A 27211-nucleotide genomic window follows, 5' to 3' on the forward strand; every position below is an offset into this window, starting at 1 on the left:
TTGAAGGGGTTTTCCAGGTGAAGAAAGAGGAAGGCTACATATCAAGCCAAAGAATGAGTTTTTAGAGGCCCAGTGGGGGTGAGAAACTGTTTAGAGAGGAGACAGGGAATATGGGAAAAGGCCATAGTAGTAGTAGAAAATGAGGGTCGGGAGGTTGACTATAGCCGTGGCCGTATCACAGAGGCCATATCACACATGTTACAAAACACGTTAAAGGATTTGAATTTACCGAACTCTACTGTTGGTGTGCCATGGAGGCAGGGCAGAGAATGGAGGCTCTTATGTGCCCTTTTGCATGGTCACGTGGCATTGCAGTTGGACCTTGGCACCTTAGTGCAGAGCCCACTTCCAGCGAGGTACCTTTTGTCACCCACAGCTGCAGATGACCAGGGAACACACATCAAGATCCTTGTTCTAGAAGAATGGTACAGATGAACTGGTTTGCAGGGCAGAAATAGAGACACAGATGTAGAGAACAAATGTATGGACACCAAAGGGGGAAAGTGGTGGGTGGTGGTGGTGGTGGTGTGATGAACTGGGAGATTGGGATTGACATGTATACACCAATATGTATAAAATGGATAACTAATAACAACTGCTGTATAAAAAAAATAAATAAAATTCAAAAAAAAAAAAAAGAAAGATCCTGTTCCTTCCTCCCTAGTTCTTCCCGGGATGTCCCTTTTGACAGAGCCTTATTAAACCTTTCTAATCACATGTGGACTCCACGTGCCTCTTTACTTTTTTTGCTCATCATGTTGTCCTCACTCTTACCCAGTCAAGGACCCATAACAAGTATTCTTTTTGACCTCTTCCCAATAAGGAATGATTCATTCCTCTGTGGTAGTTGATTATATACCAGCTTGGGTGTATAGGAACCTCAGGTGGTAAAATACACCAGACGCATGTTTTTACCTCTAAATTGTGAGATAAAGGCAATGTCTCAGGAATTTCAGACAGCAAGGAGGTGGGAAGCCTGCTCCTAAGATTTGGTTAGGGTGCTGGCCCCCGGCCTACCCATCCTTGCTTCTGGTCTACAGCCTGCCTGTGCCCCTGACCCCAGCAGGGGCCTCTAGTGGCTCCCCTCCCAGACTGTTTTCCCATCTCTGTTAAAGACTTTTCTTCCCCACTTCCCAGATACAGCCCCTCATTCTCTTCTTGGACTCCCAGTAGTGTCATTTGTTTTCTGGTGCCCAGCAGAAAACCAGATTTCCCTTCTCTGACATCCATCCTAGAATGGATCTAAGCCTTTGGTGGCCCTGCCTCTAGTAATGAAGTTTATGGTAGCAGAAGGTGAAGTTAGAAGTTCATCCTCCTGGGCCTCCCTGGTGGCGCAGTGGTTGAGAGTCCGCCTGCCGATGCAGGGGATACGGGTTCGTGCCCTGGTCTGGGAGGATCCCATATGCCGCGGAGCGGCTGGGCCCGTGAGCCGTGGCCGCTGAGCCTGCGCGTCTGGAGCCTGTGCTCCGCAATGGGAGAGGCCACAACAGTGAGAGGCCCGCATACCGCAAAAAAAAAAAAAAAAAAAGAAGTTCATCCTCCTGGTTAATACAAATAATACACACATTTTATTATTACAGGGCTGACTGAACCTCTCTCTGTGTGACTTTGGAAGTAAAATGTAAAAAGCTCACCTCTTTTTTATTGCTTGTTTCTTTTTTTCTTTCTTTCACTTTTTTTTCTTATGTAGACATTATAACAATAGAGGAAATTAACAAAAATTTTCTCAAGTCCCACAGCCATAAACCATCGATTGTTTTTACTTTTTTTCCTGTATTCTCGTCCAGTCTCTGCCCATATGCAGTGATATTAACTGGATACAGTTTTGAAGTACATTTTTTTAATGCCACATGATCATAGTTTAAGGAAATTGAAGTGAATGAGATATGGGAATATCTTTGGTAATAATAGCTTCTTATTCTGATTATTTTCCTTTAGGAAAGACACTGCTGATCCTGTAACATGGAGGATTGCCTTCATACCTCATCTGAGAATCTATCCAAATTGGTCAGCTGGGCCCACAGCCATGGGACCATTTGCAGCCTCATTCCAAACCTGAAACATTTGCTTTCGGAAGGTTCCCATGGGAACCTGACAGCAATGTGGGGCTGTAGTGCGGGCCATGCTTATCACTGGCCACTGACAGCTACTTGCAGAGCTGGCTCCCAAGAAAGGGTCTGTTTCCAGGATAACAGAAGTTTTAACTCTGATAGTCCCAGTATAATTGGAGTGCCCTCTGAGACACAAACTAGCCCCGTTGAAAGGTACCCTGGGAGACCAGTGAAAGCAAAGCTAGACTGTAATCGGACCAGAGACTCTTGTGACTTCTCTTATTGCAGTGAGCCCTCTGAACTGGATGAAGCTGTTGAAGAGTATGAAGATGAAAACACTCTGTTTGACATGGTTTGTGAGTCTTCTGTTACAGATGAGGATAGTGACTTTGAACCCCAAACCCAAAGGCCTCAAAGCATTGCTCGAAAAAGGCCTGGAATAGTCCCATCTTCTCTCCATTCAAGCTCCCAAGCTCAGATGATTGATGAATGCAGCAGTGATGTGATCATTAAGAAAATCAAACAGGAGATTCCTGAAGATTATTATATTGTGGCGAATGCAGAGCTGACCGGAGGGGTAGATGGACCAGCCCTCTCGTTGACGCAGATGGCAAAACCTAAGCCTCAGACTCATGCTGGCCCCTCCTGTATAGGGTCTGCTAAGCTGATTCCCCACGTAACATCTGCCATCAGCACAGAGCTAGACCCACATGGTATGTCTGCATCCCCCTCTGTGATGTCTAGACCAGTCGTCCAGAAGACTGGTAGGGTATCTTTGGCTTCACCAAACAGAGGACCCACTAGTGCCCACGGCACCAGCCAGCAGGTGGCCATACAGATGCCGGTGAGCACATCCCATCCTAACAAACAGATCAGCATCCCTTTGTCTGCCCTGCAGCTGCCTGGTCAGGATGAGCAAGTTGCTTCTGAAGAGTTCCTGTCCCATCTGCCCAGCCAGGTCTCCTCCTGTGAGGTGGCCCTTTCTCCCTCAGTTAACACAGAGCCAGAAGTGAGCTCCAGTCAGCAGCAGCCCCCAGTTGCTCCGACCATAACCACTGAGGCCACGGCACAGTGCATACCAGGTATGGCCCGTGAGGTGACAGAGTCCCTCATCCACATACATCAGAGAATTCTGCGCCGTCAGCACTCCTAAAACCACTGGCTCAATTTGCTAGAACTTGGGCCTTTATTATTCTCAGAAAGACAGAAATAATGAAATGTTATATACATCCAGGTGATAAAGTAAAGGAAATTCATCTGAAATAAGGCCACTTATCCAGTCGGTGTACCTCAGGGCTGAGAGGACAGCTGTAGGATTGTGCTGTTGATATTGCATGGCTGTATTTAAGGTTTGTATCTGATCTTAAGCTGAATTTTTATAAGTAAAGTTATTTTTGAAAGTTTTTTTTTAACGCTCTTGGTTCTATTTTGAAGCCAAAACGTTGTTGGTTTAGGCATACGTTGAAAATAGACCTGATGTTTTTTTCAGTATTATTTATTTGAACCAATTTAGTACTTTATTCATTTTAGTTGGTGTGGCAGTTTAAAACAAGGTTTTTTTAAAAAGCAACAAATATATCTCGAAGAAGTATTTTATTTTTTCTCTCAAAATTTATAATAATCAGATAACTTGCATTTCTGGAATACATGGACCTAACTGGAATGGATTGAGAGGAGAAAGAAATAATTATATGAGGCCCCTATCTGTAATTCTAACATTCTAAATGTTCTGTAATTCTAACATTCAGTATTTATTTAATCTGGGCTATTATTAACCATCACTAGTATCTAATTTCAAAATATTTTCATCACCCCAGAAAGAAACCCCATACCCATTAGCAGTAATTCTTTTTTTCCTCCTCCCAGCCCCAGTCAACCACTAATCTACTTTCTGACTCTATGGATCTGCCTGTTGTGCACATTTCATATAAATAACTCTTATTTTGTGGCCTTTTGTGATGGCCTTCTTGTACTTAGCATAATTTTTTTAAGGTTAATCTATGTGGTAGCATCTATCAGTGTTATTTTCCTTTCTATTTCATTGTATGGATAGACCACATTTTGTTGTTCCTTTAGAGCTGGTGGATACTTAGGTTGTTTCCATTTTTTGGCTGTGGTAAATAATGCTGCTAATATCATTTATATACAAGTTTTTGTGTGGACATATATTTTCATTTCACTTGGGCAGCTACCTAGAGGTGGAATCACTGGGTCATATGGTAACTCTATGTTTGAGGAACTACCAAATGGTTGTTCCAAAGCAGTTTCACCATTTTACAATCTCACCAACAATTTTAAAAGATTCCTATTTCACTGTATGCTTACCAACACTTGTTATTTTCCCTTGAAAAAATTATCCTGCTGGGTGTGTGAAGTAGTAACTTGTTGTAGTTTTGATTTGTATTACCCTAATGACTATATTTTTTTAATGTGCTTATTGGCCATTTGTATATCTTTCTTTTGAGAAAAATCCATTCAGATCCTTTGCTCATTTTCTAGTTATGTTGTCGTTTTATTGGTGAGTTATAAGAGTTCTTTATAGATTCTGCTTGTAAGTCTTCTATTAAATACGATTTGTAAATATTCTCTCCCATTCCCTGGGCTGTCTCTCCTTCCTTCCTTCCTTTCTAGTTTTAATTCAATCACTTAAACACAACATGGTCTTTGGCCAATATTCACATCATTAGACACAATATTATCTTTATTAGGCTTGTGAAAGTCTTTGTAGTAAGACTCTAACTCTTGATACATATAGGATATAAGTAGTACCTTTTCACTTAAATAGTTGTGAATTTGGTTTATTTATTTGTCCCCCTCCCCCCTTTTTTTGTAAAATAGGAGACAGCCTGACAGAATTTCTACATTCTCACTTAATTTATATTTGAGGGTAGAATTCAGAAATGTATTTTACAAAGTGGTCCAGTATAGCAAAACCGCTTAGTAAAACTGTTGTTTGTATTGTATATCCTTCTAATAATTTACCCCTGCAAAAGCAAGTTGAAAGATTTCCTTGCATCTGCCTAGGGGATATTAGTCCGCTAGTATGTATATAGTAAATGAGACATTGAGGCTCAAACTAACTGTAATAGGAATTTCCTAAAGAATGATCCTGACGTTTTGATCCATTGTTCTGTGGAAGGATATTATATTGCTAAGATATTATTAGCTTTAGAGAAACACTATTTGGACTGGAAACATCAATGGACAAATAAAAATCTGATTGATACTTTTCTTTTATGAGAGATACATAAAGTTAACTTATAATTTACCTTTGTTCTGTAGAGCCCGAACTAGGCTCTGTGCTCTAAAAGTTTTATTTATTTATTTGCATATTTATTTATATTAGAATAAATTTATTTTAAACATAGGTTTTTTTAAAAAAATTAGAATCCAGCACATCCAAATGTATGTGAATGAATATGTACAAATGGACCTTAAGTACTTAATATGTAAAGCATACTTAGGACTAAACAAAGAAGAAAGGTTCTGAAAGAACTAGCTAAAAGCAACATCAGGTACTTTTAAACTGGATGTTGTGCAACCTTAAGTCTTTATCAAATCATTGTAGAAATACTGCATATCTTTGAATAATATTTTTAAAATAAATAATTTGACAAATGACTAGTCAGACAGAAACAAAGAGAAATTGTTCCATTTTGTTTAGTTTTACTGATGTCATTTAAATTCTATTTCCTGGCAGTTCCCTGGCAGTCCAGTGGTTAGGACTTGGTGCTTTCACTGCCATGGCCCCAGGTTCAATCCCTGGTCAGGGACCTAAGATCTCACAAGATGCACAGTGTGGCCAAAAAAAATCTGTTTACCTATTGGAAAACTGTTCTTATTTCTGTTTAGAACTAAACTCATAAAGTTATAAAATGTTAACAATGTGTGGATAAAATTATTAATTTTCATGTCAGCCCTATTAAAATGCTCAAATCTTAGCAAACAGTCATGAGTAAAGAGGACATACATTATTAGAAAAAATATTGACTATCTCGCAGTATTTTAGATTCCATTAATTTTTGAGATTTTTATGTAAATTTGGAGCATTGGTCATAAATTTAAATTTTTATTGCATCATGAGTTGGGTTTCTATGTGTATATTTCTTAAATATACATACATACACACAGCTTCTTTTATGATTTTGTGCAGGAACCCCCCCATGTTTACTTGAAGTATAGTTGATTTACAATGTTGTGCTAATCTCTGCTGTACAGCAAAGTTATACACGTGTATACATTCTTTTTTTATATTGTTTTCCATCATGTTTTATCACAGGATATTGAATATAGTTCCCTGTGCTATGCATTAGGACCTTGTTGTTTATCCATTCTAAATGTAATAGTTTGCAGCTACCAAACTCCCAGTCCATCCCTTTTCCTCCCCCCTCCCCCTTGGTAACCACAAATCTGTTCTCTATGTCTGAGTCTGTTTCTGTTTTGTAGATAGGTTCATTTGTGCCATATTTTAGGTTCTACATATAAGTGATATCATATGGTATTTGTCTTTCTGACTTACTTCACTTAGTATGATAATTTCTAGTTGCATCCATGTTGCTGTGAATGGCATTTTTTTCGTTCTTTTTTATGGCTGAGTAGTATTCCATTGTATTTATGTACCACGTCTTCTTTATCCATTCATCTGTCGATGGACATTTAGGTTGTTTCCATGTTTCGGCTATTGTGAATAGTGCTGCTATGCATGTAGGGGTGCATGTATCTTTTTGAATTATAGTTTTGTCTGGATATATTACCAGAAGTGGGATTGCTAGGTCATATGGTCATTCTATTTTTAGTTTTCTGAGGAACCTCCATACTGTTTTCCATAGTGGCTGTACCAACTTACATTCCCACCAACAGTGTGGGAGAACCCCTTTTATTAGTCAGCTTTTTTTCCCAGAAGTCTTACTGTAGCAAGCAATCAACCTTTGCTTTTCACATTTGTAATATATGTGTTTTCTTTTGAAAATCTACATCTTTATCTTTTTCTAATAGATTCATATGTGTTCTTTATATATTAGAAATATTAACTCATAGTCTATCATATATATTGGAAATACATATCCATGTATATTAGAAATACATTTTCCCACTTTACCATTAATTTTTTTATTAATTAATTTTTAATCATTATTTTTTGGCTTCATTGGATCTTTATTGCTGCGCACGGGCTTTTTCTCTAGTTGCAGCGAGCAGGGGCTACTGTTTGTTGCAGTGTGTGGGCTTCTCATTGCGGTGGCTTCTCTTGTTGCAGAGCACGGGCTCTAGAGCGCAGGCTCAGTAGTTGCGGTGCATGGGCTTAGTTGCTCCACGGCATATGGAATCTTCCCAGACCAGGGCTCGAACCTGTGTCCCCTGCATTGGCAGGTGGATTCTTAACCACTGTGCAACCAGGGGAGTCCACCATTAATTTCTATATAATTTTGTTGATGGGATTTTTTGAGGTATGGATTTTCTTAATTTTTATGAAGGCTGCTCTTTCAACCTCTACCTACCTATCTATCTGTCTAGTTAGCTATCATCTTTTCTGCCTTTGGCATTTTGCTTAGGAATTCCTGTCTTGAATCAAATAAATATTTTCCTATATTGTCTTCTGTTTTGTTTTTTGGTTTTCTTTTCCTCTCCTCCCCTTCTGTCTCCTTTCTTTTTCTACCTTTAACTCTACAACCAGAATATATTTTAGGGTGGAACCTCACTTCATTATTTTTATAGGTAGTCAGATGTTCCAACATCACTTACTGAATAATTCCCATTGTACACTGAATTGATTTATGTATCACATTTTTGCTTATAACTGGGTCTATTTCTAGATTTTCAGTTTTGGGGTTTTTTTAATCTCTTTATCTTTTTTCTTCTAATTTTTACTAATTGATTATATTTTCTATAAAACAATGCATTCAGAGAAAAATGGATGTAGTCTAAAGCATTTAATAGAATACTTTTTGAAACCTACTCATGTAAAATTGAGTTCAGTGAGGTTTTAAAAATTAAGTTGCATATTACTTCTAGTTATTTGGTCTGTGTTGACACAAATAAACAATGGTTTCTCTTATCAGAAACAGAAGGTCTGAGTTAAAATAAATGTATAAAGACAATTAACTGCGTTATAGTCGAAGGACACATCTTCAAATGAGCTTTTTATCCAGGGTTCAAACAATGTCTATAGTTTCTCTCTTACCATGTCTCATCTCAGCTTCCTCTGTATTAGCTTCACCTATAGATACTTGATCCCTGCTTGGTCCCCGAGACGGTTGCCAAGTGTTGCTGGGATTCATGCCTAGCAGTGGACAGAGCCTGTGCCACTGCCTTCCCACTAACCCCCGAATTAGTCTTTGAAGCATCAAGCTCATACCCTGGGAACTGTATTGAGACCAGTCCTAAGTAGACCCCACAGCCGAGTGTTGGGGTCAGGTGGGAGTGTTCTTCCAGGGACATTCTGGATTCTAATCTTGAAAGAGGCAGCACACCAGAGACACCTACTACTATTTGTGGGGGGTGGGTCTTTGTTGCTGTTGTTTGTTTTTTTGAGCATTTAGTTTTCTTTGTGTGGGCAGATAGAGGAGTTGTTTATATGTGTCATTCAAAGACTAGGTATACTAGAACAGTGTTCTAATATAAGGGATAGAAATATGTATAAGTAAGCATATGCTTTTATGTCTGTATATATATGCATATGTATATATACATATACATGCATACATTATTTTATATATTTTCTTACCCTACAAGAAATATATGCCTCTTCTTTCAAGGTGGAACAAGAATAAATTTGCTTTCTTAGCCACACCCTTTCCTGTACCTTCCTGCAGGAAGACCTGCAACATAAATTCTGAAAGGTAAGAGAGGCAAAATTAAAATTCAGCCTCAGTTAATACCATCATTTCCCTCGTTTTCATAAAGGGGTGATCATCTGAGGATTGATATGGCAGGCAGTGCTGGGCACTGAGATAGTAGAGCTTGACCACTCAGAGTTTGGGATCAGACATGCCTAGGTTGATTCCCAGCCCTGCCTCCTATTGGCCTTGTGACCTTAGTTAAGTCAGTTTATTTCTCTTGAGACTCAGTTTCCTCATTTGAAAAGTAATAACATGTCTGTCTCACAGGATTGTTTGACGACCAGATGCAAAGTATAGGTGAAGCACTAAAGAGAGTACATGGGGCCTCCCTGGTGGCGCAGTGGTTGAGAGTCCACCTGCCGTTGCAGGGGATACGGGTTCGTGCCCCGGTCCGGGAGGATCCCATATGCCGCGGAGCGGCTGGGCCCGTGAGCCATGGCCGCTGAGCCTGCGCATCCGGAGCCTGTGCTCCGCAACGGGAGAGGCCACAACAGTGAGAGGCCCGCGTACCGCAAAAAAAAAAAAAAAAAAGAGAGTACATGACATGTGATAAACATTCAATAAATAATAGTTTCCACCATTATTAATATTTTCATTGTCATCATCATTGCTGCCATTATTAGACTGTGCTCAACACTCTTGAATAGTCAAGTATAATAGATTCTGATTTTATGCAGTAACATCTATTCATCTACTAAAATGGTCTATGGACCAGTCTCACCTGGGAACTTATTAGGAATGCAGATTCTCAGGTCCCACCCCAGACCCACAGAATCAGAATTTGCATTTTAACAAGATCTCCAGGTGATCTGTTTGCACACTGAAGCTTGAGAAGCAGGGGTTTAGGAAATGCAGGTTCCACATTAGAGGGCACATTGTTATTCCCTCTGGCCTCACTGTGACTTTGAACACTCTTCCCTCCTTTGTATATCTGCACTTCCTCATTGGAGAGGCCAGAAACTCGCTTTTCCAAGTTTATACTTCAGTGAGGGCACAATCTAGTGACCTGAAACTTTGCCAGTCAAATGCACTCACTCTAGACTCTAATCAGAAGTACCTAGGACTTCCCTGGAGATCCAGTGGTTGACTCCATGCTTCCAGTGCAGGGGGCATGAGTTCGATCCCTGGTAGGGGAACTAAGATCCCACATGCTGGGAGCTTCCCTGGTGACACAGTGGTTAGGAATCTGCCTGCCAATGCAGGGGACACGGGTTCGAGCCCTGGTCTGGGAAGATCCCACATGCCGCAGAGCAGCTAAGTCCGTGTGCCACAACTACTGAGCCTGCACTCTAGAGCCTGCGTGCCACAACTTCTGAAGCCTGTGCGCCTGGAGCCTGTGCTCCGCGACAAGAGAAGCCACTGCAATGAGAAGCCTGCGCACCACAACAAAGATTAGCCCCTGCTCAGCACAACTAGAGAAAGCCCACGCATAGCCAAAAATAAATTTAAAAAAAAGAAAAAATAAAGATCTCACATGCTGTGTGTAGTGCAGCCAAAAAAAAAAAAAAAAAGAAGAAGTACCTAGAAGAATCTGTTTTTGGTAAATACAGTCCAGTTTCTAGAGGCAGCAGGAGCAGTGTTCCACTGTTAGAATCCCAAGCTGGAGTTTGGGGGCTGATTTGTCTCCAACAGTGCAAATCTGTGGCGTGGTCACCTCTAAACCTGGTTTCCTGGTGTTGTGGGAAATTGTGTGGCCTTTATTAAATTCTTTTCTTGCCTAAACTAGCTAGACTGGGCTTTCATTGTTTTAAACCAAGAAGCTGGAGGAATATAACCTCTGAACCCAGGAAACATGTTCACCTCTCCTAGATGTGGCATGAAAAATAAAATAATTTTCTTTTTATCACTAGGTTTATATTTTTAGCTAAAATAAATATCACCTTGGTAAGTAACCACTAATACAATATGCTCTATAGTGTGTGCTATCTTGCTATACAAACTGTAAGCAACCCATAAGATGTTGAGGGATAGAGATAGCTTCTCCTCGCCCTAAACCTTCTCTCCCTTCCCAGTGGGGGTTTTTGCTGAAATATGTCCATTGTGGGGAGTTCCACTGAACTGGGAATGAGAAGGAGGTACTTAGTACCTTTGCACTCGGCTATGGGCTTTAAGAGCAGTTTTGGAAAAATGAGAGAAAACACAGTTGGAGCTTCTTAACACAATATTGAGTATTTCTTAAAAGTTAATTTTGAATGATTAGTTTTCTCTTAGGTGTATTTTTTCTCATGTCAGTTCACATGGTGCTACTATTCCCTGATATGATCTATTTTATTTCTTTACTATTTCTCAGTTTGATCCCCTGAGACAGAGAGATTGACCTTCAAAATCACCAGGAGGTAGCCCAAATAAGGAGGATATTAGGAAATCTGCACATGGACATTTCATATTGTCTCATATATTTTATTTCTTTTCTTCCTTTTTCCCCTCCATTTCTTTTTCTCTTTGCATAATTTCACCCTTGAGTTGACATCAGTAGTGGGTGGTAAAAATGTGGAAAGTTTGTTAAGATCTGGTAAAAGGGAGTGAGCTTCATTTCATTAGGCCTCTTAGAAGAAAGTAAATGGACTAGATGCTTACGTAATTTATTCGTGTACCCCTTCTCTTGTAATGCTGAGGGAGGCTTTAATGGAGCTACCAAGCACCCTTCTCTTCAGTCCCAATGCCTTGCGCATAGTATACATGCAGTCATCCTGTCGGTAGGTAGTCAACGTTGAGAACGTGTCCAGGGGGAAAGTTAGGTACCTGCTCCCAGGAGTTTCCAGGACTCACTGCTTGATGTTAGCAACATCATCTAAAATCAATAACTTTGTTCCACTCAACACTCCACTCACCTAATTGCACAGGGAAGAAATCAGGTCCCTCTCTCCCATTATGATCTGGGACTGATACGATATGTCCATAGGAAGAGAGAGCAGGTCAAAACCTTGATGAAGCTATAGATCCCTAAGCGTGTTACTGAACACTGTGAACCCTTTCAGGTATTACTATCAGCACCCCTTCTGATAGGCTTTTGGAGGCACCTTCCACCCCTCTGCTGAGTATCACAGGTCTCAACTGTTTCTGTACTTGAAGATTACCAGCTGTTGACTGTCCTACTTGAGTGTCACAGGGTCTTCTCTCCCCTACCTAAGTGTCACAGAGCCCCTCCTCCCCAGGATCAAAGGGCAGTTCTCAGAGTGGTGGTTGGGGGGGGGATTGTCTTAGGTTTTATCATGTATAGTAGAACTCCCGTGATCAAAATGATTTTAAGGAACTGGAGATGGTAGTCTCCAGCCTCTGGCTGAGGGGCACTTCCCTCCTTCATTCCTTCCTGTTTTGCAGTTCTTAGAAAAGACGAAGTTGTGGTTTTAAATTAGTTTTTAGGCTTGTTTTCTATACTGGGGAAAGGAGTATGGGAGGGAGACATGAGATTAAAGTACAGTCACTCTGTTATGAAAAGAAAAATAATTGGCTATATCGTCATGTCTTTTCAAAGTATTTAGGTCTTCAACAACGTTTTACCAAGGCGGTAATGAAAACCCACTATACCTTATATAACATATAATTTATAACATTATTATATGTAACTTATTATAAAGCTGTAGTAATTAAAATGGAATAGTTTGGCAACAAAGATAGACACATAGAGCCATGGAACAGAATAGGGAGCCCAGAAACACTCCTGCACATATATGTGAACTGTATGTGAAATAGAGCCATCACAAATCAGTGGGAGAAGGATGGACCAGACAATGAATGATATTGCACAGTTGGTCATCTGTGTAGAACAAAATAAAATTAGATCCTTATGTCACATCAGACCTGAAAATAAAACTCATTTAAAGATCTAAATATGGAAATATAAAACTTAAAACTGCTTGAAGGAAATCTTGCAAAACGGCCTTGGTGTTGGGAACAGTTTTTTAAATGAGACACACAAAAAAGCACAAACCATAAAGGAAAAGATTGAAAATGCTGACAGCCTTTAAAATCTTAGCTGGGACAGGGATATCATAAAGTTAAAAGACAAGCAGTAATCTATGAGATGATTTTAATGTGCATAACGAAAAATATTCACTTACAGAATATGTAAAGAACTGCCACAAGTCAGTAGGGAACAGGTCGAATAATCCAGTAGAGAAATGAGCAAAGGAAATGAAGAGGCACTTCTAATAAGAGGAAACCCATATAGTTAATAAACATATGAAAAATGTTCAGCCTCACTGGTTATCAGGGGAATGTAAATTAAAACAACAATACGATACCATCAGAAAGGCAAAAATTATCAATTTTTACTCCAGACGTTGTTGAAAGTATGGGGAACATGCTGGTGGGAATATAAATTGGCACAACCACTTTGGAGAGCAACTTATAGTATCTAATAAAGTTAAAATGTGCATATCATATAACCTTGGCATTCAGTTTCTAGGCAGCTATCTAGAGAAATTTCCTCATATATAAAAGGAGAAATGTGGAGGGGTATACATTGCAACTTTCTTTGTGATAACAAGGAAAAAAATCAGTTAACAACCTCAGTGTCTGTCAGTAGATAAATTGTGATGTATTTTTCAATGGAATATATGCATCAGGCAGATCTGCATTAATTAATGTAGATAAATCTTGAAAACGGAGTTGCTGAATAATACTTAGAGTACAATACCTAAAAAACAAACAGGCATTACTATGTACTGTATGTTACACTCTCACATACCACAGTAGTCAATTATGAAACATGGGCTGGAAGGACCCATGATGCATGCATCAGTACATGATAGTGGTTGCCTTTGGGAAAGAGGGGGGATGAGAATGGGTGCACAGGAAACTTGAATATCTGTGATATTTTATTTTTTTAGTTTAAAAAAAAGTTTTTATTGGAGTATCATTGCTTTACAATGTTGTATTGTTTCTGCCGTACAGCAAAGTGAATCAGCTATATGTATACATATATCCCTTCTTTTTTTGGATTTCCTTCCCATTTAGGTCACCACAGAGCACTGAGTAGAGTTCCCTGTCTATACAGTAGGTTCTCATTAGTTATCTATTTTATACATAGTAGTATATATCTGTCAGTCCCAATCTCCCAGTTTATCCCACTGACCCCTCCCCTCCTTGGTATCCATACGTTTGTTCTCTACATCTGTGTCTCTATTTCTACTTTGCAAATAAGTTCATCTGTACCATTTTTCTGTATTCCACATATAGGCAGTATTATACAGTATTTGTTTTTCTCTTTCTGACTTACTTCACTCTGTATGACAGTCTCTAGGTCCATCCATGTCTCTGTAAATGGCACAATTTAGTTCCTTTTTATGGCTGAGTCATATTCCATTGTATATATGTACCACATCTTCTTTATATGATATTTTTCTTTTAAAACCATGGAACAAATATGACATTATTAACATTTATTAAATCTGGCAGGAACATGAGTTCGTGTTACACAAGAGGCAATATAAGCACAGTGCTTAATTGTGACAATCTGGGCACACAGCTGCCGGGATGCAAATCCCAGCCCTGCCACTCATTTTCTGGGTGACTTTGGCAAGTCACTTAACTTCTCTGTGGCTTAGCTTTATCATCTATAAAATGAAGAAAATAATGTATCTATTCTCTAGGGTTGATATAAGGATTAAAGTAATCCATACAGAACCCTCTGGTTCATAGTAAGCATAATTTAGTATTCTGCATACTTTTCTGTGTGTTTCTAAATGTTATTACTTTTTAAACATAGATCATGAAGCATAAATAAAGTTGATTGTGGAATATTTATGAGATGAAGGCATATGACATTATTGTTTTTACTGAATATAGAGGGTTTTTTGGTAAGAGAGCAAACTTTACTACCATTATCTCCCAGTATACTTGTTTATGCACAAAGAATTTGAGAATTATTCTCACAGATTTCACCTTGGCTTTCCTCCTTATGATTATGATGTGATGTTGTCATGGGAGAATTTTTTTTTTAAGTTCTTCTGTTGGAATAAATAAAAACCACAAAAACAAAATGTCCTCTATTATCTATGGATATATAGCACTTTCATTTCCAGGATCAGCACTACTTGAGTTGCATGAAGAAGAGGTTGTTTCCTTCATTTTACTGACAGGAAATGAGTTACAAAGAAACTAGATGATTTGCTTGGAGTTCCAGGGGAAGAAGTGTGGTCTCCTGCTTGTTAACTAAGAGAGGAGGGGTTGGTGCTTTGCATGCTGGTCCCTACCTCTGCTTGTCTTGCTGTAAGAAAAGACTACACCACTAATTGCTTCCCCTTCCCTTTCTTTTATTTTTAGGTCATGACTATAACTTTTCCAAAGTTTAGGCTGCTAGAGTACATCCTAAAGTGATTATTTTTTTCTGAGAATCATTTTTAAAAAGACCTAGGGTTTAATAGAAGGATTCGCTTTATCAGAAACAGGAAACATGTGTCTAAGTCTCTTTTTCTACTAAGCATCTGGACAAGTCACTTACACTTCAGTTTATCAAACATTTATTTCAAGATCAACCATATGACAGGACTAGTGAAAATACAAAGATGAATGGCAAATTCCCTGACCCCAGTATATCATTGTGTAGAGAAGGCAGCAGACAAACCAACAACTCCAACTCCAAGTGCATAGAAAGAGGTATGTAAAATGCTGTGGAACATAAGAGGAGCAGTTGACTCAGCCTTTTGGGACACAGGGAAGAGTATTTCAAGTAGATAGAACAACATGAGCAAAGACATTAAATTAGGGCAGGAACGTATGCAGGGAAGCAAAGATTTGAGTGTGGTGTGAGCATAGATTTCAAAGCGGTTAGGAGAGTTGCTGCTGGAAAGATGGGCTGGAGTCACCTGTGAAAGGTTTTTCATGTGATGTCGCAAACTTAACGTGGGGAGCCGAGGGACACAGTTCATTATCTTAGAAGATCACACTGATAGCAGTGGGGAAGTAGAGACTGGGACTGAGAACTGTTTTATAGGCCATTAATTGCAGTAATCCAAATGGGAGATGGCAATAAATGCTCGAATGAGGCAACAATAAAGACATTAGAGTGGAGGAAACAGAGTTAGATGATTTGGAAATTAGACGTGATGACTTCTGAGTGTTTGGCCTCTTGGGATCTCTGTTGCCACCCTCGTATTCTCTGTCCAAAGGCACAGCACTGTTGTAGGTAATGCTGAAAGGTCTTCAGGACCCATATATCTACAATGTAGTCATAATTCTCTGCATATAGTATGAAACATCCGTTAAGAGTTCTGAAACATGCCATGACCATTTATTCAACAAATATCCATTGGAAGCCTACCAAGTGCCAAGTTCAGGCTGGGTACTGCAGATAACCCAATGAACAAGGCAAAAAACATGGTTCTTGCTCACATACAGCCTGCACTCTGAATGGGAGAGACACCTTAACTCTAGCCCTCTCAAAACATTCCGAATTTTTTCAAAAAACTTTAAAATATTTCCTGAACGAAGATGCTGTTAAACTGTGAGTGGCTTTCTAAGACTAAATTGGTTGCCTTTAGATAACATATTTATGAACACTAGGATGATATATGGCTAAAAGTGGTTAAGTGAACAATTAAACCACTATGATAAATGAAAGGCAAGTCTTTCTTAGAGGGAAATTAAAAGTGCAGAGGCTACAGGTAACCCATCCCACAATATAATTTACTCAAGACACTTTCTACATATCTAAAAATAACATGAGCCTAGTTAAGTTAAAATTGTAATATTGCTTATTTTTGCAGACAACTAGTGATCTGTCTTTAAGAATTAAAAATATAATTGTTTACTAGTTTTCTGAAAGGCCAAAGTAGAAAATCAAGTTAATTGCTCTCTGTTGTACAAATGCATAATTTTCTGAGAAGTTAATTAGTTTTATCACCATTTTTTCCAGTGCTTGCACTTCCTAAGTGTCATTTGTCTTAATATTTTACAAGAAAATCTTCCTAGTTGATTTTTTATTTCTTTAAAATAGAAGCATTTTTTGTACTATACCATTGAAGTAAAAACTGTTTTTATATACTTAAAGTTCACATACATATAATTGAGACCTCCTGGTATGCAGAATGCACCCAAATATAGCAGACGAGCAAATTGCTATGAACCTCAGAATATAATTCTCTTCAATGAATTTGGATTTGACTAAGACTGCTAGGAAGCTAGGCGCCAGTTCAGAATTGAGGAGGCATTGACCTTGATTTTCTAGCCTTGGTATTCATTCCTTGTGATCTGAAGAGATGAAATAATGTACAACCCCTGGACAGACAAGTCAGCGTCAGAGTACTGCAGTCTTAGCTTCAGACATCATCCCTGTATCTGTTTTCCTCTGAGAAGCAGCAGATTCCTCCTGCTCCTCACAGATTGAGCTGCCTGACCATCTTGGGTCACAGCAGGGATGGGCAGTATGCAGGTGATCCACTGTAGTTTAGGCCCAGCAATACCTCTCTTTCAGTCTAGATCTCATTTATGTAACTAATGGCTTGTGTTCCCAAGGGTGTATTAGACCCAGAAGAAGTATTTATATAACGTGGCAAAAATGATGAATTATGCTTCTGTGGCTACAAGGTGATTTAAGCTTTATTTTAGGTGAGAACAGTGATCAGTACAGTGATCAGAGAACAGTAAATCTGAGTTGATTGATGTATCTTAGGTGGTTTATTTTATTTATTTATATTTTTGCATGGTTTTTTTAGGTGGTTTATTGACTTCAGTTATGATACACATATCAGGCTGATTCTTCAGTACTGCCTTAAAACTATAGGATTGCTTTCTTAGAAAAAAAGCAATAATTTTATTGCCTTTTTCAATGTTCTTCATTTTTGTCAAAGTTATTCATGTACACAAGCGATCCATAAAATTTGCTGAACAATAGCAGTCTCGCCTCAGCTCTCATCACCTCATAATCCCACTCTTCAAAGGAAACTTCTTTTGAGCCTTTCTATTTTCAGTTCTTCCAAAATTTTAAACAAACTTTTTATACTTCTGTTTCTTGATTTTTTTCTTGATTTATCAACTTCAGAAAATATCTACAGACTCCTTGTTATAAATGATGATTTAATTCAGTTTCATTACCCTCCCATTATTTGATTGTTGTTGCCATTAAAACACGTTACCAATAGAAAAACTAAAGATAATGAAAGATGAAATAAATATGCTTTCTCAACCTAAGGGTGAAGATATTAGTGTCCTTATTCTACCTTCTTCTGTTCTCCCCTCCCTGCTTACCATCTTCTTAATTTCACAAGGTTGTCAATATTTTCATTCTCTTCTATGGCCATAATTAAGTCTTTTCTGCTTTATCCTTAGGTTGACTCTAAACGTTCAAAACCAATAACACCATTTATATTATTTTGACAGTGTAAATATTGTTCATAGCTATTAGTGTTCTAAGATTGAATTTCTTTTCATCCTGATGAATTTCACAACCTCTGGGACACTGAAAGGAGAATGTTCCTGAGAGTTGTTATGTGGATAAATGACTTAATCCATGTAAGGGGTTTAGAACAATGCCTGGTACAGAGAGTAAGTTCTCAATAAGTATGTCCCAGCATTATTATTATTATTATTATTATTACTACTACTACTGTATTTCATTGCATCTGAAATATCATTGATTGTAAGATGTACCATTATTTTATGTTCCACAAAGAAATAAAAAGCATGCTACCAATTAAACTATAATTACCAGGAATTGTGAGACAAATTTCAGAGATGTTAAAATGTGAAGAAGTGCATCTCACAATCAATGAAATATGGTATTATTCTAGTTTGGAGGTTGTGTGTGTGTGTGTGTGTGTGTGTGTGTGTGTGTGTGTGTGTTCCTAAAATTTTTGATAACATTCTTTGACAAAAGAACAGTGTGCTCTTATCATATCTGTGTGGTCCCTCCAAGATTCCTATTTTGGACCTTCAGTCTTCCTACTACAGTTTGGACAAGTTGATTTAATGTAAGCCTAAGGTGACCATCCCACCCACTCTGAGTTTTCCCCTGGGTTGCAACCACTGTTCCCTAGATTTCATGTTTCCCTTTACTTTCTCCTTTTCTTTGCTGGAGTTCATAAAATAATTTCCCAAGAAGGGATAGGTGGGAGGTAAACTTTGAGTCTTTTTTTTTTTTAATATTTATTTATTTATTTGGTTGCGCCGGGTCTTAGTTGTGTCTCACCAGCTCCTTAGTTTTGGCATGCGAACTCTTAGCTGCAGCACATGTGTGGGGTCTAGTTCCCTGACCAGGGATCGAACCCGGGCCCCCTGCATTGGGAGCGCAGAGTCTTACCCACTGCGCCACCAGGGAAGTCCCAAACTTTGAGTCTTTAAATTGCTGAAAATTCCTTTCCTCTAACATGATTTTTTAAAGTTTTCCTTGGGACTTCACTTGTGGCGCAGTGGTTAAGAATCCGCCTGCCAGAACACTCTATGACATAAATCACAGCAAGATCCTTTTTGACCCACCTCCTAGAGAAATGGAAATAAAAACAAAAATTTTAAAATGGGACCTAATGAAACTTAAAAGCTTTTGCACAGCAATGGAAACCATAAACAAGACGAAAAGACAACCCCCAGAATGGAAGAAAATATTTGCAAATGAAGCAACTGACAAAGGATTAATCTCCAAAGTTTACAAGCAGCTCATGCAGCTCAATATCAAAAAAAGCAAACAACCCCTGGGCTTCCCTGGTGGCGCAGTGGTTGAGAGTCCGCCTGCCGATGCAGAGGACACAGGCTCGTGCCCCGGTCTGGGAGGATCCCACATGCTGCGGCGTGGCTGGGCCCGTGAGCCATGGCCGCTGAGCTTGCGCGTCCGGAGCCTGTGCTCCGCAACGGGAGAGGCCACAACAGTGACAGGCCCGCGTACCGCAAAAAAAAAAAAAAAAAAAAAAAAACCCAGCCCCAAAATGGGCAGAAGACCTAAATAGACATTTCTCCGAAGAAGATATACAGATTGCCAACAAACACATGAAAGGATGCTCAACATCACTAATCATTAGAGAAACGCAAATCAAAACTACAATGAGGTATCACCTCACACCAGTCAGAATGGCCATCATCAAAAAATCTACAAACAGTGAATGCTGGAGAGGGTGTGGAGAAAAGGGAACCCTCTTGCACTGTTGGTGGGAATGTGAAATGATACAGCCACTATGGGAACCGTATGGATGTTCCTTAAAAAACTAAAAATAGAACTACCATACGACCCAGCAATCCCACCACTGGGCATATACCCTGAGAAAACCATAATTCAAAAAGTCATGTACCACAGTGTCCATTGCAGCTCTATTTACAATAGCCAGGATGTGGAATCAACCTAAGTGTCCATCGACCAATGAATGGATAAAGAAGATGTGGCACATATATACAATGGAATATTACTCAGTCATAAAAAGAAACAAAATTGAGTTATTTGTAGTGAGGTGGGTGGACCTAGAGTCTGTCGTACAGAGTGAAGTAAGTCAGAAAGAGAAAAATACTGTATGCTAACACATATATATATATGGAATCTTAAAAAAAAAAGTTCTGAAGAACCTAGGGGCAGGACAGGAATAAAGATGCAGACGTAGAGAATGGACTTGAGGACGCAGGGAGGGGGAAGGGTAAGCTGGGACGAAGTGAGAGAGTGGCATGGACATATATACACTACCAAATGTAAAATAGCTAGCTAGTGGGAAGCAGCCACATAGCACAGGGAGATCAGCTCGGTGCTTTGTGACCACCTAGAGAGGTGGGATAGGGAGGGTGGGAGGGAGACGCAAGAGGGAGGAGATATGGGGATATATGTATATGTATAGCTGATTCACTTTGTTATAAAGCAGAAACTAACACACCATTGTAAAGCAGTTATACTCCAATAAAGATGTTTAAAAAAAAAAAAAGAATCCACCTGCCAATGCAGGGGACACAGGTTCAAGCCCTGGCCCAGGAAGATCCCACATGCCACAGAGCAACTAAGCCCATGTGCCACAACTACTGAAACCCGAGCACCTAGAGCCTGTGCTCCGCAACAAGAGAGGCCACCGCAATGAGAAGCCTGGGCACAGCAACGAAGAGTAGCCCCTGCTTGCTGCAACTAGAGAAAGCCCGTGTGCAGCAAGGAAGACCCAGTGCAGCCAATAATAAATAAATTAAAAAAAAAAAAGTTTTCCTTTAGTACTTGTTCCTTTTATGAGGATTATAATTATAATAATCTATCAAATCTCTTTGAGAATTTTAATTAGGGGGTTTTAAAAAATTATTTTGTCTTTGAATTATCTCTTCCTTCAGTTCTTATGTTTCTTTTTCTTCATCCTTCTCTTTAATGCTACTACTTTTCTTCTGACACCTAGTCTAATTTTTTGTTCACATTTAAGAACACAGGACAGGAATCTGGTGTTGGTTTCTTCTGCAGTTGTGTAAATAAGTTTGCTTCCCCTAGGCCCTTTCCTGAGTGAAAAGTAGGTATTGCCAGGCAGGACTCTTTGTAGAGACGGCGGGTGGAGAATTGGTGGCTGGTCAGCAGGCCTCCAAAGACAAGTCTCAGATGCGAGCACCCACATTAGAGGCCTCAGCTCTCCCAACATGATGGGTTCAGTTTCCTTAGCAAAGTTTTGTCTGAGTATAGGGCCCTTTTAGCATCTCCAGTTGTGTGAACAGTAGCATTTCCTGCTGTATCCTTGGACCTGCAGGCCTGTTCCTGTGATGGGGCTGGAGCCAAGTACAGGACCCCTTCAGAATTTCCAGGGGTGCAGACGGGAGTGTCTCCTGCCAGGTCCCTGTGTCAGCCTGTTGGTGACTGTGGCTAGGATGGGCTAGAGCCCCGTTACAGGCCCTTTCAGAATCTCTAGTCTGAGTTCGGTGGACTTACCTCTGGGGCTCCACACCACAGCCAAGAGGAGCTGGAGACACTTAGGGCCCACAGCCTGAACCAAGGTGTGTATGCCTATTACTCGATGTATGGGTGGTCATGACTCCTCCTGGGTCCCTTGGCATGTAGTGCTGGTGACAGAACCAAAGCCAGATGGGGCTGTAACTGAGTCCCTGGCGATATGGAACTGTTTCTGGATCTGTAGCCAGGACCATGATCAGCAAGTCAGTCACCTGGGCACAAGCCTGCCTTCTCAAAACAGCTGTCCTCAGTCTTGGACTGTATCAGGGTTTTACAATCTCTGACCCAGTCCCAGAGCCCCCCACAAAGGCAGTTTTGTACATGGATGAATGCCAAATTATTTTGGGGGGTTGGGGTGGGGATGTCTTACTTGGCCACCTTGCTGATGTCACTCCCCTGAGAAATTTTTTTTTTTAATAATTTAAGTATTACTTAATTTTTCACCCCTAACTCCATTCAGCAGGAAAAATAATCTTTATAATCCTAGAATGTGCTATTTCTGTGAATTTGACTTTAGGGCTTGGTTCAATAAATATAAGTACATATTCCTTAAAAATAATACCTGAAATTATATTTTATATAATATTTTTAGTCTGTAGAGTATATTAAGATTTATGTTACAGGTCACTAGCTTTTCAGCACCTTCATACTGTTATAATTACTGCTGCTAAATTATTATTTTATGTAATGGAAAACAGCTATCTCATTGTTAAGAAAAAAGCTTTATTTTCCTGTTTTGCCTGCACTTACAATGTGTAATAGAAAGCCAATCCATATAGAAAAATACTTTAATTTTTATTTTATAATGAGCTTTTCAAAAATATGTTTTGTTATTATCCACTGACACAATTAGGGAAATTAGCATCCTCCTATCCATTAGGTTATTACTTCTTGGATGGAATTTAATGAATATTAATAACCTAACTCAGAAAAGGAGGTAATTTATTAGAGTTTTGTGCATTTTTATTTTTGAGGTTATTTGTTTTCCTTTACTTATATGCCATACATCTTTTGTTTCAAGTTGATGAATAATTCCTTTGTAGTTTTTACTGTATTATGCATTTTCAGTAAAAGATGCCTTCACATTTTGATCCTTACTAATTAAGATATGCAATCCGGTAAATTGAATGTAAATTTAAAGGAAGAAATGGTTTCTAATCAAAAGTTTGTTGTAACTATTTCTATTGTGGTATAGCATTTCATCTCAAATTCATCAAATGTTTCCTCACGTATTGTGCTTAAGTTTGTTCTCACTTATTGAAGCCATAGAATTTTAGCAAACTCATGAAAAGTGCTTTTCAAATACTCAGTTCTGACATACTGACGAACTATTAACAAATGGTGATGACTGTTTTACTTCCAAGATGCTTTTCAGTAGGCAGGGTCATATGCTGTTAGCTCTCTGGTTACTGTATACAGAATAGCAGTTATAATAGCCAATACTTACAGAATGCTTATTATCTCAATTACTTATGGTAACTCAGTTCTTACAACTCTATGAAGTTAAGACTATAAGGCACTCCATTTCTCAGATGAATAAACTAAGGCAAAGAAAGGTTGAACTTGCCCAAGGTGACACAATAAGAGGATGGGAGAGCTGGGATTCTCACCTAGGCAGTCTGGTTCCCAAGTTCAAGCTCTTAACCACTAGGCTCACTGGCCATAGTGATGCTTCTCTTACACATTTCAGCATCCATCCTCTTAGCACTTAAATGTCCTCTTTTAGGACCTGGACCACCTTTCCCCTGGTTTTCTTCATTTCTCCAAAACTTTGCCAGGACTTCTTTTGTTCATCCTTTTCTAGTCCCAGTCTCCATCTGCTTTTATTGTCTAGTTGTCTCCACAACGAGGGAATGAAAATTAAAGTGTTAAACACATCTGTACAGATGTGTTTAGGCACATCTGTATATGCTTGAGGAAGCATATACAGATGTGCCGAAAACAGTGCCTGCCGTGTTGAGGTGCCAAATATATTTTTGTTGAATGTTGAAGCAAATATGCAAATACTAAAATTTCCAGAAAGAATATAAGAGGTAACTTTCATTTCCTCTGCTTTCTTTTAGGAAAACTCACTTAGGCTTCTGTATGGAGAACAGTTTGAAAGGGGGCAAGAGTGGATATAGGGAATTCTCAGTAGCTAAGAAAGGAATTCCTGTGTCACCAGTGGATAATAAATCCAATGCCAAACTCTTATTCGAGTCTTAAAATATATCATTTTAGATGATCAAAAGGAATATGTCAAAAATAGTAACTTATCGAGGCATAACTGTGTTAACAGTCTTCCTCTTAAACATAAGACAAAGCAATATTTCCAAAAAAAAATAAAATAAATCACAAGAGAAGTGTACAGTTAAGACAGAATGGATTAGTTCTTGGTTATTAAAGTAATATTTTTAATTAAAATTTTAAGTTGGAAAGATATATACCAAAATGTATCCAGTGGCTGTCTTTCAAGGATAAATTTATGGGCAGTTTTGCTCTCTTCTTTGTATTTTTATTTTCTGGGGAAAGTTTTTATATTAAGTGTGTTACTTTTATGATAAAATTAATAAAATGATTTTTATTATTAAATGTGTTACTTTTATGATAAAATGCATAAAATGATTTTTATTTTATTAGGGGAAGTATACTTAAAATAATATTTTCCTCATTTGAATAGTTACCCATGTGAATAAAGGGCCATTAAACCATATGTTTTTTAAAGTTCAGATATTTCTAAATTAGAAGATGCTTATATATGTAAACTCACTGAGGTGAAATGCGGTCATGGCTGAATTCCTGAACTGTGCAAGGACTAATTTTTACTTTTGAGAATAAGTTAAATTCATTAAAATTTTACTTAAGAGTCAGATTTTGAAAGACAATGAAAGAACATAAAGAGGTTGATGAAATAATGCCTGTTTAACAGTATTCTGTGCTATATACTAATGGAGTCGTCATAGAGTGAACTGGATAGCAGAGCCATGTGTGTAAAGCTGGGACTTTATGATTGAAACCGTGGAAAATGTAAATGTCACATCTATAATGAATCCATGTATCTTCTACGACTGCCCTAAGTCCAGAAAAGTAAGAATTCAAAAACAAGTCTTTTTGGAAATTGTGTATGATGTTTTGTATATTAAAGTCTGATAGCAGCTCACTGTATATTTTATGTATCACACCAGCAGCAGATGTTTCAGACACATCAGAAGGTACTCTTGATTCAGTGTCTCTGGCAGTATAATAAAAAACTGCACGAGAAATCTCTAGTCTCTAATAAGCAATGTATCAGTGAGTGCTGTCAGATTCTGTAGAAAATTCCACAACATGATTTATTACATTAATTACAGTCATGTGGGTTTTGTGCTGCTAAGCTTGAAAATGCAGCCACATTCTAAAGTTGATTTAAGAATATATTTTGGCCAAGACAAAAGTCTCCTTATTGTGATTAATCCAGTACAATATTTATTCTCTTGTTCTATTCTTTTCACCTTTGGATTGCTTAATTTCTTTTATGTGACTTGAAATTAAGTTTGAGATTTGAGAAGCTTCATCTGGTTTTTATTCACTCCTGTCATCTGGTCTCCCTTTTGCCTTTTGTGTCTTCTTAGTTGTCACTGAATGCCACATCTCCTCTATTTGTGAAGCCTGTTTGAATTTACTCCCTTCTAAGCAAATGTGGCTAGCCTTGAGCCGTCCCTAGCTAACAGGGCTGCCCTCAAGGCTTATTAGGTCACACCTGGGATGCTGTGTCTCTTTTTGAGTGGAAGGAGCAATTGAGGAGAAACCTTCATTTTCTTCATTTAGTCCAAAAGAGAAGCATTCTTAGAAGAGAGAATTCCATGATTATACCTTTGTTTATTACTGTACTGAATTCATACAGTCACATAATGTCTCTTCTTATAGTAACACACTAAGTGTGTCAAATCACAGGATTCTAGGTCATGGACTTCCCTGGTGGCACAGTGGTTAAGAATCCGCCTGCCAGTGCAGGGGACACAGGTTCAATCCCTGGTCTGGGAAGATCCCACATGCCGCGGAGCAACTAAGCCCCTGCACCACAGTAGCTGAGTCTGCGCTCTAGAGCCCGCGAGCCACAAATACTGAGCCCGCGTGCCACAACTACTGAAGCCCATGCTCCTAGAGCCCGTGCTCCGCAACAAGAGAAGCCACCGCGATGAGAAGCCCGCGCACCGCAACTAAGAGTAGTCCCCGCTCGCCGCAACTAGAGAAAGCCCATGTGCAGCAACAAAGACCCAACGCAGTCAAAAATAAATAAATTAATTTATAAAAAATTAAAAAAGGATTCTAGGTCATGTGGAATGGAAGGTCTCCTGAGAGCTGTTTTAGTAAGAGGCGAAAGACTTACGCGTTCTGAAGAGAAACCAGAGTATCTGAGAGCTGTTTTAGATATAGATATTAACTCCAGTTGTTTCCATATGCCCATGGCAGGATATGTTCAGTTATGCACAAATGCCCAATATGGGTGGCCTTTATAGATCTATCTTGGAAGAATTAGTAAATATTTGTTGCAAATTAAAGCATCAGTAGAGGAGGACTCAGGTGAAGTAGGAAGACTTTGATTTAGTGGGTTGGAACACATTTCTCAGCAGCAATATTTATAAAGGGTTGAACTAGATGATTCATGTGTCCAACACTGAGCTAAGTGGTTTGCTTTCCTACCTTAATTCTCATAGAACTCTTAAGAAATGGGTACAATTATTATATTTATTTAACAATTGAAGAAACAGAGGCTTAAGTTTAAAAAGTTATACAGATTCACATAGATGGTTAAGCAGCAGAGCTGGGATTTGAATGTAAGCATTCTTATTGGCAAAGCTGGAGCCATTAACCATTAACTACACTACCTACGTCAACTGCCCTGAAAGGGACCAGGCAAGGTTAGATTTTAAAAATGGTCTTTGGCAATTAGGGAAACAATGTTGAACTTAATAAATTCAGAGACATTATGAAAGAAAAAATCTGAATCCAGTGGGTTTCAGAGGGAAGTAATTCTTTGACTCATTCATTATTTTGTTGACTAACAATATTAGTTAGTCCAGTATGATTTTTGATAGTATTTTTCACTGAAACAGAAGCCACTTTTAAACATTTATTATTTATTCATGAAGCAACTGTTCTGCCTGGGACATAAAAACGTTCAGATCCGGAAATCTGCCATCCCAGCTCTGTGTCACCTGCTGTAACTGAGGCTTGGGCTGAGACTTATTTGAAAGAAGAGTCATTTTTTAGGCCTTCTAGGGGGAAGGAGAGATGAAGCTGTGTTTTTCAAAGCATGGCCTTAGACCAAAGCTATATTAGAACTACCCGAGAACTTGTTAAAAATGGAGACTCCTGCACCCTGTTGGCCATAAATTAATTCCTTGTTGCGAGGATCTGCAAGGTTAGTGCCTAGTCTTTACACAAGTGATATCTCACCTTACCTTCCAACAAACACAGCACCTTGGCCTGATTTAATTCATATATACAGAAAACAGTGAATATAGGTGAGGAAGAGGTTT

At 38.9% G+C, this 27211-nt stretch overlaps 1 protein-coding gene across 3 annotated transcripts in view; it reads left to right on the forward strand.

Annotated features, from left to right (window-relative positions):
* Positions 1-27211, forward strand: part of KIAA1958 — a 163097-nt gene that overhangs the window by 78364 nt on the left and 57522 nt on the right. For all 3 annotated transcript variants that reach the window (XM_081237169.1, XM_081237168.1, XM_081237167.1), the window contains exon 2: positions 1939-3133. In XM_081237169.1, the coding sequence (XP_081093295.1) occupies positions 1963-3133 (1171 nt within the window). In that variant the 5' untranslated portion in view covers positions 1939-1962. The remainder of the gene's footprint in view (positions 1-1938; positions 3134-27211) is intronic.

This window comes from Mesoplodon bidens, assembly GCF_964165515.1.
Source record: "Mesoplodon bidens genome assembly, chromosome: 6".
NCBI classification, from domain to species: Eukaryota; Metazoa; Chordata; class Mammalia; order Artiodactyla; family Ziphiidae; genus Mesoplodon; species Mesoplodon bidens.